Source organism: Aplysia californica, unplaced genomic scaffold (assembly GCF_000002075.1).
Source record: "Aplysia californica isolate F4 #8 unplaced genomic scaffold, AplCal3.0 scaffold00086, whole genome shotgun sequence".
NCBI lineage: Eukaryota > Metazoa > Mollusca > Gastropoda > Aplysiida > Aplysiidae > Aplysia > Aplysia californica.
Window position 1 is genome coordinate 321,598 of NW_004797356.1, and position 13,270 is coordinate 334,867.

Sequence of the window (13,270 nt, forward strand, 5' to 3'; positions counted from 1 at the left end):
ACATACACACACACTACACTACACACACACACACACACGGAGACACACACACACACACACACACATGCATACATACACGCACTACGCATACACACACATACACACACACACACACACACACACACACACACACACAAACATAGTGTATGCACAAAAATACCTGTATAATAATACACAAGAAAGCCTATACAGAAACACACATGCTAGACTTTTGCTTCTTTGAAGAGATGATCAATGTAGTATCTGGGTGTACAAATAATCCTTATGCTTCTGATTAAAGCAACCATACAAGAGCCCTCACAGGGAGAACCTTACAGTAAAGAAAGAAGAAAGAAAACAAAGCTGTTTTTTTTTAACTTGATGTATTTTGTTTATATACACATATTCATTCATCACAATGACACCATATCACCTTCATTCATTTTATCATCACTCAAGCCTTGCTGGTTGACAGAGTGCAGTACCTCTTGAAGGTAGAATGAATCTTTTTGAAGGTCCCTCTCCAATGACCACCCTTCTTAATCTTAATACACTCTATACTTTTTGGATTGGCGGTGGAAAGAATTTGTATCTCCTGATCTCTAGATCCCAACCTGATCTTAAGATCTTAAATAGTGCGTGGAATGTAATAATCGTTGTAACTGTTCGAGATGGTCACCCATTTTGGAGGAAAAAAGTGGTTGGCCTTAGGCAGGTGGACGTATTGGACAATACAGTGTCCTTATAATAAAGAAAAAAGTAAAGGGGGAAAATGTGGGAAGTGGCCGTTTGTACAGGTGATTGTCTTGGACAGGTGGCTGTCAGAGCAGGTTTGATCGTAATTTGTTTATGACAGGTATTCGGGTGAAGTAAACCCTTAACTTAGGTATTCGGGTGAAGTAAACCCTTAACTTAGGTATTCTGTTAAAGAATCCTAGATATGAATTTAAAGAAATATATTCTACAAACCAAAAATATTATCTTTTTAAACCCTTTTGGGAAAATATGGGTTTAAAAGGAATGCATTTTCATTGCATACCAGTACATGGAATACATCAGCATCATAAAATTCACAATAAAACATCAATATTCATATAATATATGGATATTGCGAGTGGCAGGGAAACACCAGGCAAATAATATAGGTATTCTTTTGCAGAGATCTGAGAAGAAAAATGAATCCTTTGAGATTCGACACTTCATGATGATGACACATGTCACCCTATGCCATAAATGTGTTAACAATAAGGCCTCGTTAAGTTTGATTTAAGCAACTTGATTCAAATGTATCAAAATGCTGTACCAAAATGTCTATGGCCAGGAGATCACCCTCTCATATGAGAGCACCTTGGAAGGGAGGTCAAAATTTCGCTGGGAGATCCTTTCCTTATCTGGCTCCATCTGTCTCGAACTATCTCCCACAACATTCGAGGGATACAAAGTAGGAGGCAACATTTTAAATTCATTTAAAAAGACACTTCTTGAAATGCCATCTTGATAGTTAATCCTTTTTATTCAAAATTCTTTCATGTTCTTAATGTGATGTGCATACTGTCATTGATTGAGCTGTGACAGTAAGAAGTCTGCTTATGTGCACCTAAGGATTAATCTGAAGAGTGGGCACGCACATTCATACACAAGTATTTTGTATTAAAATAAAGGCATTGTAAAGCACCGAGAATTGAATTGTATGGTAGTTGGTGTTATAGAAATTATCTGCAATATTATGAAACTAGATGGAAGTGAACACAAAATTCTTGTCTGAGAAAGTTCATCATGCACAAACTCGGAACTCGGCTGTTGCACAAATGGATCCTAGTCAGAATTATGCACAACAGCAGCACAGTGATAGTAAGCACAGCTGACAGTAACTTTACCAGCCCCTGCTTTCGGTAACCCTTCCACTTTTTTCGGAATGTCCGAACGGAACAGATATCTATGTCCTTGCCCCTCTGGATGGCCCAGCCGTCCGTCACTACCACAGCCCCATGTAAAGACTTCCCCACTAGCCGTGGCTGCTGCACTGTGGATGCCGCCTGCTGAGATTGAAGTGACTGGTTGGTTGTTGAAAAGCTCAGGAGGTATGACAGCTGGGGTATAACGGGATTCCTGCAATGCAACGAAAAGAATATAAGCTATAATAACTGTATAAACTAATGTCACTCTATTTATAAATGCTGGAGGAGTAGAATCTAACATCTCCAACACACTGTGAGATGAGAGTTAAAGAAAAAAAAAGAAGTTAAATCCCTCTTTAAGGTCTAGTTTTTTGTTTTTGTAAAGTGTTTTACGGCGCTCGCAACTGCATAAGGTCATATGAGCGCGCGGGACACACCTAATATTTTCAGTTGGTAGGAAATTTTGAATTTTGCCCAGGTGGCGGCCGAAACCTATTCTTATCGATTTTATACCACTAAGGGATCTTTAACAGGCACAACTTGCACACGGGCCCTCCGAGGTTTTTCGCCCTTGTCCGAGAAGGCTAGGTGTAGATCTTTCCTACCAGAAGATCAGGGGTGTGGCAGAAAGACAGCAGTTAGGAGGAGCCAAGGAGTAGCAGTAGAAAGGCTGCAGAAAGAGTCAGGAGCCCAGAGGAGGGGGCAAAGGAGGAGAGTGGGTGGGGGCAGAAAGTGGAAATGAAAGCAGACAACAGAACATTGCTAGAGAGCAGGAAAGGAGGTGAAAGGAGACAATTTTAGAGAAGAAAATTTTTCGGTCGCTACCCGGATTCGAACCCGGGACCTTTTGAATGAGAGGCCAACACCTTAACCTCTAGGTCACAAGAGCCCCCTTTTAAGGTCTGACAGGAGGATAAAATAAAAAGAGGAAGAACACAATTTGATAGATTGATTGTAAATGTGTTACGAATCGATTAATAATAATAATGAATAATAATGGAATGCATTTACATAGTGCATATCAACTTAAACAATGCTCTATGCGCTTAACATGATACATATTATGGATTTACAAATCAATTTTAAAGGCACATAGTGTTACATACGCGTGCACACACATATTTACGCACGCACGCACCACACACACATACATACACACATACTCACATACGCACATAGGCACATACTCACAACGATCTACAGCTTGGATGGATTCTGTCTAATCGAAATATGATGAAAATAGAATGCTTTTAGTTTCTTCTTAAAAATTTCTAGATTTTCTGCTTCTCTGGTAGTTTTTGGAAGCCTTTTCCAAACAAATGGCGCAAAATATGAAAAAGAGCGTTGGCTTATGATTTGTAATTTATTTTAAGTTTAATAAGGGTTGTTTTGTTACTTGATGATCTGAGCGTTCTAGCAGGTACATTGGGAGTTTAAACTGTTTTAGATAGTCAGGTGATAAATCATGTAAGCACTTGTAGCAAGTTAAACAGATTTTATATAATATATGATACGCTCTTTCACCGGGAGCCAGTGTAGTTTTGTTTAAAAAAAAAATAGGAGTCACATGATCATGCTTTAGTTTCTTAGTAATTATTTTGGCAGCAATATTTTGTACTCTTTGTAGTTGTTGTAACTGGTTCATCAGGTACACCAGCCAGTAAGGAATTGCAATAATCAATCCATGACAATATAAGTGATGTTATTAAACTTTTGGGGACACCAACAGATAGATATTTTCTAATGCTCCCCTATTTTCTTCAGTTGGAGATAATACACTTTAGAAAATTTAAGAAGTGGGCCTCACAAACTTTGCCTGTCAGGGACAACTTAGGCTTAGTGGGATACCTTATTTATGCAGGCAGATAGAGATATATGGTACTCATTTAAAAAAAACAAAAAAACTTCCTTATACCAAAATGTAACTTGTGTCTTCAGGGCGCGGAGGTTAAGAACCTAATTACACGACACATACCATTGAAGATAATTTCTGTTTCTTACATTTTCAACTTGCTTGCTATTGAACCAAAAGCATAATCAGTCCCCTAAAAACGAGAGCACTTCAACTCATTTTTACATCATTCTTAGATCCTCAATTTGAACCTCAGAATTGTAGATAGTCCTTGGTTGCCAAAGATGATGATGAAACCCTGCAGCTTATCTGTGGACGTGCATGTGGCTGTGCAATCCGATCTTGGATGTACAATGTCTGTTGCAGTGGGGACACTGGAATGTCGCAGTTGGGGTGATTGGGTTATGTCTCTTCTCTTTTCTGATAGTCAACTTCTCCCTGTAGTTGATATTGCTGTTTCCGCTGGCAAGATGGACAGCCCCGCGCCAGGCGTTCCTTTCGGTGGCGGTTCTTTCGAGTTCTTTGGGGGTAACCTGCGCAAATTGAAGGTTTGCCTTTATCGTGTCTTTGAAACACTTTTATGGCCTCCGATTTCTTTTGCCACTTGTGAGTTCGCCGTGCAGCAGTTGTTTGGGCATTTGGTGGTCTTCGATGCAAATGACATGGCCGACCCATCTCAGTTGGGCGTTGACAAGCATACTTTCTATGCTTTGTGCGCTTGATCGGTTGAGGAACTCAATGTTGGCGATGCGGTCTTGCCACCGGATACCAATTATGCTGCGGAGAGCCCTTTGGTGGAACTGTTCTAATTTGTTGTTGTGCTTCCTGTAGAGTGTCCAGATCTCCGAACAGTAGAGGAGGGGGGAGAGCACAACAGCATTGTGCACTTTGATTTTCGTTGACAGCCAGACAGTGAGCTGGTTTAGTTGCATCATTCTTCGATACTCAATTTGAACCCCAGAATTAAGATGTGTATAAAAGTATTTCTGAAGAACCCACAAGCAAAAGTTGAAGTAAACTACAATGATCATATTATGTTTACTCCTTGATATCTAAATAAACATAAACCTAAAAAAATAACATTCTTCTGTATCCAGCTCTCAATTTCTGTCAAATATGAAGAGGAAAATATTTTTTTCTAAATTTTGTTTTGTGAGAACCCACAGACTTCAGCTGTTTCCTTACAAAGGAGGAGAAAATTGAAAGCAAAAGGTTTATTTCAATGTCTCCAGGAGCCAAACAGATGAAACTGATGTAGAAATGGATAAGGTTCGATTGAACCAATGGCCAGTTACGTTTCTTTACAACATTGTCCATCAGATATGACATTAATGATCTTAATGAGAGTCTCTTGGCAATGCCAATAAGAGGATCAACAATCACTAAAACAATCAAAGCACAAAGGACTTCTGAAGTGGTTAACATTATGCCTGAGAACTGATCAAACAAAAAATTACTGTCCACCTACCAAGGAGTCATACATCTCTTGGTGGATGTGAACCAGCCATAAAATCATTTTCCGTTCACATAAAGGTGTTCAAATCAATCTACTTTAGCCAAAAAATGTGTCTAAAACTCAAGATTCAATATGTCTGCATACAGCAGAGCTTTATAGAAACAATTCTAACTACAATTTCCCACAAACAATTTTTACAGCCAGCGGTTGTGCTCATGTTTGCAGAATGGATTAAATTCTAATTCCTTTAAGCTATGTTTCCCTGAGTCTACAGCTAGGATCCATGTACCTGAGATCTTTTGGCTCGGCTGCTAAATTTACACCACTGCTTGGTGGGGTGTGTGTTTGGAGCACAAAAGGGTAAAGGTGGCTCACGCTACTGTGTGTGCTCAGGTTCAGTTTTAACTTTTTTCCTGCTTGCACTGTCAATATACCCTTTACTTTACTGTTCCCCACAGGGCTCCATCCAATTGTCACAAGCATTTTAACTCCTAATATCTGACATTGGGGAGCCATGATTTGTGACTCTGTGTGTGGGTCAGAAGTACTCTATTATGTCTACCTGCAACAGTCGACAGGTTGCCAAAGTATTTACATATGTACATACACACTGTGTTTCCTGGAGAGAGCTTCATTGAAATTTGTAGAATCTTATCCAAAAATGACAAAATGCTGTTGGTTTATTGATCAAGTTATTGTTTTCTTATTTACTTCTTTGTTTTCTATTATTAGCATCATATTAAGCCTTACAGAAGGCACAGTTTCCCTGCTAGTGGGGTACCACCCAAACACCAGAACCGCCCTAGTCTCTTTGTCTCAACACTTCAGTTTTCTCTTTGCTCTCCTGCTGTGTCCCAATGGGCCAAGGGATACCAAGTCTGCTGTCCTAACCAACAGTAGAAGCAACTCCTCTGCAGGTTGGGTGGCTCTTATAATATATATATATATATAATAAATATATATATATATATATATATATATATATATATGTGTGTGTGTGTGTGTGTGTGTGTGTGTGTGTGTGTGTGTGTGTGTGTGTGTGTGTGTGTGTGTGTGTGTGTGTGTTATATGTATATATATGTAGCAACCTCTCAGTTGTAGCAGTGGTAACATTTGTCTGCACATACTTTATTTACTATTCAGTAGTCTTTCATACCACATTGCCTATCAAAGGTCAGCTTTGGCAAAGCACTGTACTTCCTAAACCCAACAGCATGGGGCCCTGTCCTCCTTCAAATAGACATCATAATAATATGTGTGACATCGTGGAAAAAAAAGGCATTCATCAAAATCATGATATTGAAGAAGTCAATATTTTCAAGCCCGTTGGACAATTTCTATCCGTTTTTTTGTTTCGAGTTCAACACTGTTCATGTCCATTGAAAAAGAACATTCCTCTATATATTTTACTGAAAAACGTTGAACAAAGACACACAAAAGTAAATTTGCAGTTTACAAGGACTTTGCAGCTTTGAAAGTCACCAAACTTTAGCAGCAATTTTCTCATTTGTTTTACCCCTGACATCAAGCGACCTCTATACCTCCTTCACTCACAAATATTTCACCCTCTATTCAAGTAAAATGAATATAGTTTTCATCAAAAGCAAGGCAAATGAAAAAGCTTTATAGATTAAACCAATAACTCCAGGTGCCCAAAAATTGACGAGCACCTCATGATTTCCCTGCATCGTGACATATTATTTGTGTTGATTGAAAGATTAAACTCATGCCAAAATAATATTACCTTTCCCTTATGGCAAGTCTGTGTTTCTGCCTAGTGGTGTTTTGTATCCTCACCTGTCCACCAAGTCCCAATTTTCCTTTGTAGCCATCTCCCCAGGCCAGTACCGAGCCAGAGACAGTCAGCGCCAGGGTGTGTCCGTGATGCTCTCCCTTGCTACAGCTCACAGCCTTGACCTCTGTCCCCGTTTCACAGCGTTTTGGGAGTAACGCATTGCCCAGATGTGAATGTCCAAATCCAAGAGCTCCATCTGATCCCTTTCCTGGTATTTGTGATAATTGAAGAACTAAGAATCTATTTGGGTAAAATTGTATAAACATTTACATCATAGGGAAAAAATAGCTTCAGATGTCAGAAAGCTAGGGTACCTGTCATAAGCTTTGGTATAAATAAACAACTGTCTTTTTCACATAAAGTGTTGCATGTTGTGAGCTAAAAAAAAACTTAAAGTAGAGCAGCTTTAAGATGTAGCAAGGAAACAAAAAAAGAAAATGAATATCATTCATTTTGAAGTACACTTGGACAAACGCTTCTTTGCAGTACCTACTTACTTACAACCCGTCACGCCATCTGGCGTTTAGGGCAGCAACAAAGGATCTCCAGCTCTGTCTGTTTTGGGTCATCTTGGTCAACGTCCCCCACGAATGGTTCCAGGACTTCATTTCAGACTCCACTGTGCGTCTCCAGGTCATTTTGGGTCTGCCCCTCTTGCGATGTCCTTCGGGTGTCCAGTGGAGGGCAGTCTTTACAATAGAGTCTGGTTCTCTTCTTAGAACATGCCCAATCCATCTCCATCTTCTCCTTGTTATTATGGCGATCATGTCCTCTTGCTTACATTTCCGTATAAAATCTGCATTGGAAATCTTGTCGGGCTAGAAGATTCGGAGGATTTGGTGTGATCTGGTTGTATGAAAAGAAGATAGCTTGGCACGAGCATGGTCAGACATCCTCCAGCATTCAGCTCCATATAGGAGTGTGGATAGTACACAGCTGTCATACAGCTTTAACTTGGTCTGTATACTGAACTGTCCTGACTTACAGATGTTGATCATGCTTCTGTGTACAGATCTTGCCTTGCTGAGTCTGTTCATGATGTCCTCCTTTGTGCCGCCGTCAGTTTTAATTATGCTACCTAGGCAGGTAAACTTGTCTGTTATAGGCAGGTCTGCGGTTTTCCTCCTAATCAGTGTTGGGGAGCCTACATTCAGTGTCATCACTTCTGTCTTCTCCTGGCTTATTCTTAATTCAATCTGCGTCCGTATTTATGAAGTTGGTTGTTTTTTCCGGCATGTGCTGGTTGGTATGGGAGAGTAGTGCAAGGTCGTCTGCAAAAATCTTAAATAATTATCGAAGGAGCCAGAATCCTATGTATCTAGTAAAAGCCCCTCCCCCCCCCCCCCCAAAAAAGCCCCCCATTCCCCCCCCCCCCCAAAAAAAAAATTAAAAAAATTAAACATATCTAAGAGTGATGGTTGTTATATGAAAATAAATTTCTGTAACTAACTCTTTTTGAGAGCTTCCATACACACAAAACTACTCATTTGCCCACTTCATGCAAAACTCAGACAGCTGACAAAAGAATTACAAAGTTCCATCAGCTCAGTTCCTAGTTCTGAGAAATTTGATGCTAAAAATGTTGAGTTTCACAACAAGTCAAGCTTTTTCAAATACAGTTCTTTGAATATTTTTGATAACTATTCCTTGTAGTCTTATGATTTTGATCGAGCAGATAGAGCATTTGGATTCTGACCTCATGGTCTTAGTAACTCAAAACGGCTAAAAACATCAGATAGAACTTTGTCATTCGAATCTGGAGTAGCCAATTGTCTGAAGCAAGATTTACCTGTCATGTAGAGAAGTCCTGACTCTGTTACGATGCCACAATGACTATTGCCAGCTCCGACTGTTGCAACTTTCTCCTCTTTCAAGGTCTCTACATGCTGAGGCAACCTTTGATCATCATCAGATCCAAGTCCAAGAACTCCGTTTTGACCCCTTCCCCAAGAATACAGCTGGCCTTCAACTGTCCAAGCGTATGTGTAATTGTGGCCACAAGATACACCTGAGAAGTATGGTTTAAGAACTAAAGAACATTTTTATAACCCTTAATTTGTGCGTAACTTTTTTTTCACAATAATCAAAATAATGCTGTCAAAATTAAGAATGATATGTCATCATTAATGCCTTTCACCCCTAGCAGGGTATAGGCCACATACAAGCTCCTTCCATTTCTCTCTACCCTGGGCCATCCTTCCTAGCTCGTTCCAAGTGAGCTTCATCTCTCTCATGTCCCTTTCCACACATCTCTTCCATGTTTCCCGTGGTCTACCCCTGCCTCGTGCTCAAGAGCACAAGAATGATATTTGGTTTAATATTATTGTATGGGTTTTACTGCCTTTTCAGTCCTTTAGAAGAGGTAGGACATCTAACTCAACCATTATCTCGAACACAACCGACGAGTTAGGTCGGTAGATAGTTATGTGAATTTCTCCACCAGCAAAAGTTCAAGAATATTCCATTATAATATAGATCACAGCTGTGCAGCATAACGCTAAATAACTAACGGCGCGTCCCCGAACAACAGGTAATTAAACTCAGTTCATCCTTCGTAATTTATCAAATGAATACCTAAAGGCCTACAATTTAACTATAAAGTAATTTAGTTGGGGTTTTTTCTCAAAAAGTACGGTTCTGATCAGACGCAAGGGGTAAATGAAGTAAAGAAGGTTGTGGTCTGTGGGCTTACTCAAGTAGTGCAGGTAGCAGGACAATGAAAATTGTTAAGTTACATTGATCTTCCATTCACTTTTTCTTAAAGAGAAAAAAAAACCCATCTTCCTTGAGCATGTAGGCCATGGCAGTTATCAGGAAGTCACAGAAACTCCTCTGAATCTTCCCCACACTCCAAAATAAGTGAACAACAAAACAATCAAAAACTACAAACAAAACACCTCCTTCTCCCCCCTACTCCCCCCCGAACCAAAAGCTCTATAAATCTACTAATTACTTGAAACAAGCAAACACGTACGTATTATGCACTTAAAAGATAGAATAGGAGATAATAGGGATGGGGGAATGGCGGAGTGAATGAAAGACAGAATCGTTGAATGAGTGAATAACTGATTCTACATTTAGAAGTTAAACAAACAAACCTGCTACTTTTGCCTTATGAGGGAGGGCAAACAAATTTGGAAGACCCATATTTTCTGGCTTCAGTACTTTAACGAAAGCCTTTTGATAACCCCAGAGGAACAATGCACCTTCTGTGGTTACGACACCAACATGCCATGAACCACAGGATACCTGTAAAAAGAAAGAGAAAGGAAAAGTACTGTCGAACTTTTCCAAGTTGAGAAGAAAGAGTGGTCTTCTTGGAAAGTGTTATTGTGAAAGAGAAATACCGGTACAGCAATTAAGGGGGAGTGGGAGTTTTTGTTGTTGTTTTTTTTTGCTGTTTTTTTTTTTTTTTTTTTTTTGGAAAGTGTTTTACGGCGCTCGCAACTACAAAAAGGTCATATGAGCGCACGGGACACATTAAACTTTTTCAGTTGGTAGGAAATTTTTAATTTTGCCCGGGGTGGCTGCCGAAGCCTACTCTTTTCGATTTTAGACCACCAAGGGATCTTTAATTTCGGTGAAGAAATGTTTTCGGTCGCAACCCGGATTCAAACCCGGGACCTTTGAATGAGAGGCCAACACCTTAACCTCTAGAGCCCCGGGAATGGGAAATGATCCTACATGTGATTGTTTTGGACAGGTGGTCATTCGAGCAAGTTTAAATGTAGTTTCAATGACTAATCTCAGTAATGTTATACATGTATATAGTAACATATAATATTGCCCAGATAATTTTTTTAAAGCAAACATCTTAAATTACCCGATTCCTAGCTGAAAATATTTTAAACTCAAGGTCTCCATGGACCATAATTAGAAGTTGTGAAAAGTTGTGAATTGATTTGAACATGACCACACAATACTCATGCCAGGTAAAGTTTGTAGCCTATAAGGTGTCCTCTTGCAAAATTTATAGCCAATGATAAGTGTTGAAACTGAAGATTAACTCTGTGAAAATAAAGGGAATAAATTATATATATACAAAAATGACGTCTAGTTATAATGACCTCACAATATTAATTAAATTGTCTAAGTTAAAAAGAGAACTAGATATTAAAAGCCACCTATCAATTAATGCTTAATTTAAGTTATAGAACTATCACTGGAAATGATTTAAAGTATAAACAAGTATGAAACAAAAATGAACAATAAAAGATTTAAAGTAACAATACACAGAGTAGATTAAATCAAGGGATTTTTGTTGTTGCATTCTCAAGAGAGCAGTTCAAGATGAACAGGAACATATATGTAAGCCTACAATAAAATATACAAGGAAGATCACAAGGCATTGCACATCATTGTGACCTGAGAACATTTGACAGAAAGAACCACAGGTCCAAGTATATTGCTGTCCTTCTCAGAGCTTCCGTGTCCAAGGCGCCCGAACTTCCCACAGCCTGTACTGTAGACTGCCCCATCCTCCGTCAAAACAACTGCGGGAAACAGAAAGTGGCATGAAAAGTTGCATGAAATACACGTGTCAGTCTTGTGGGTATATTTTGATAGCCCCCTGTTCTAGGCTAATAATAGAATACAATATAATACTGAAATTCTCTACTTAGTTTTGCCTTTTCAGTGATTCAGGGATCATTTAAGATTTGCACAGTTTCTTTGATAAAAAGGTTAATTCTTTTAGGAGACTTTGCTCTGAGACAGATTAATCTTGTGATAAAAATTATGTCTCTATCAAGACAGAAAGTGAGTGATCTCTTTCTCTTTCCATCTGATTTTCTTTCCCGTATTCCCTGTTCTCAGTTTCATCAGCCTATCTTTACAATTTTAGAATTTATTGTTACCCTACAATGGATTTCCAAGTTAAAAAAAAAGTGAAATATGTTACTTGTATATCCCAATTTCAAACAATGCAATAATTGGAACTCTTACGATTTAAAACAATCCCATACAAACAAATGAAGTGAAACAATTTTCTTGTAACAAATTACGAGACAAAAATTTTAAAACAAATTCATCAGTGCTCTCAAATACACATGACCCACATATTCGAACTAACAACACATACAAACTAGTCGGCAACATCTCCCACCTGTAAACAGTGCTCCACAGTCAACTTGCTTGACCTTTCCAGGTGGTTTGATATTTTGAGGTGTGTGTTTCGTTTCCAGATTTCCTGTACCAAGTTGACCATTGCTTCCTAATCCCCAAGTATACAACGCCATCCTGTATTTTAGGTTTTATTGTCTTTCAAGTGCGAAGACCAATAGCTCGACTCTGGATTATTCACAGCTAGCCTTAATTGTATTGAAGTAAAATTAAATGAAGGAAAGATCCACCTTTGTATACATTTGTGTATTGCATTACAAATAATTTCAAATGGTCAGTTAAACTGTCAACTTTGTCTTGAGAAAGTGCTTCTCCTATGAGCCTCTAAAAATCAAATCGTGCGAATATTTTTTGAAAATCCCACAGATTTTATTCTCAAGCAATCACACATTAGGCCTCTTACTTTACTCTAAGGGGAAGCAATAAATACGTTAAATTAAATGGCAGTGGACCAACGATATAATAATAATTGAGTTGTCTCCTCTGCTCTTTATGCCGTGGGCGTTACCTTCTGATTATAATTTCTATTCTGTAAACTCAATTTCAGAACACGTCTTCGGGTAATGACTTAAAGTGCAATACATCGTCACTCTTCATGTTGTTTTTCTGGAAACCAGTGTCATTCATATCGATCTGATGACTGCTGATTAATTTGAGAAGTCTTAGTCACTTCCTTTTATTGGAAAAAGTCACACACGAGCTCTCCTCAATTGAGAAAAGGCGAAACGAATCGCTCCAAGCAAAAATAGTACGACGAGTCCTGCCAGTCTCCCACTCCCCACTTCCGCGAACTTCAGCACGACCGATAGTAAACAAAGCCAGTCCTGTTCGCAGTGTTGAAGCAATGTAAACAACAGCATTCTCAGTGTTTGCTATGGCCAGCCTGTCTTTGCAGTTTTCGTGTGAGGAACAGAATTTTAACTAAATTTGGGTAATCAAGCTAAAACGCGTCGTCCTTTGTGATTTTTTGCTTTTATCGTGCAGGTAATTGGTTAGGGACACTCACAGTCACAGTGGGCCTCTTCTTGAGATTAGATCATTAGACTTAGAAAGACTGTGAATACTGTGAGTCACTGTGAGTGTGATTGTGACTTGTGATTGATTAGAATCAGATCTAATCTGGGCCTACCAGCTAGAATCTACATACAGATCTAGATATAGAATTTCTA

At 39.0% G+C, this 13,270-nt stretch overlaps 1 protein-coding gene across 2 annotated transcripts; it reads right to left on the reverse strand.

The window, feature by feature from the left end:
- Positions 1–345: 345 nt before the first annotated feature.
- LOC101846803 (ultraviolet-B receptor UVR8) lies at positions 346–12,826 on the reverse strand. Of its 2 annotated transcripts, XM_005094621.3 has the most exons (7): positions 12,610–12,826; positions 12,085–12,289; positions 11,346–11,473; positions 10,079–10,229; positions 8,770–8,988; positions 6,983–7,188; positions 346–2,088 (listed from the first exon to the last, which is right to left on the reverse strand). In XM_005094621.3, the coding sequence occupies exons 2-7, from the start codon at positions 12,215–12,217 to the stop codon at positions 1,795–1,797; spliced, it is 1,131 nt and encodes a 376-aa protein (XP_005094678.1). In that variant the 5' UTR covers positions 12,218–12,289; positions 12,610–12,826; the 3' UTR covers positions 346–1,794. The 2 variants fall into 2 exon arrangements, with proteins under 2 accessions (XP_005094678.1, XP_005094677.1); XM_005094620.3 differs by having other exon boundaries at positions 12,085–12,826.
- Between the last annotated feature and the right edge of the window lie 444 nt (positions 12,827–13,270).

Bases quoted from the DNA above. Each gene is read 5' to 3' on its own strand.
- LOC101846803 (XM_005094621.3), bottom strand. From the start codon at position 12,217: ATGGCGTTGTATACTTGGGGATTAGGAAGCAATGGTCAACTTGGTACA. The intron at 11,474-12,084 runs GTGGGAGATGTT...TGTTTCCCGCAG, and splicing joins CTGTGGAGCACTGTTTACAG to TTGTTTTGACGGAGGATGGG. The intron at 7,189-8,769 runs GTAAATCTTGCT...CACAAATACCAG, and splicing joins AGGACTTCTCTACATGACAG to GAAAGGGATCAGATGGAGCT.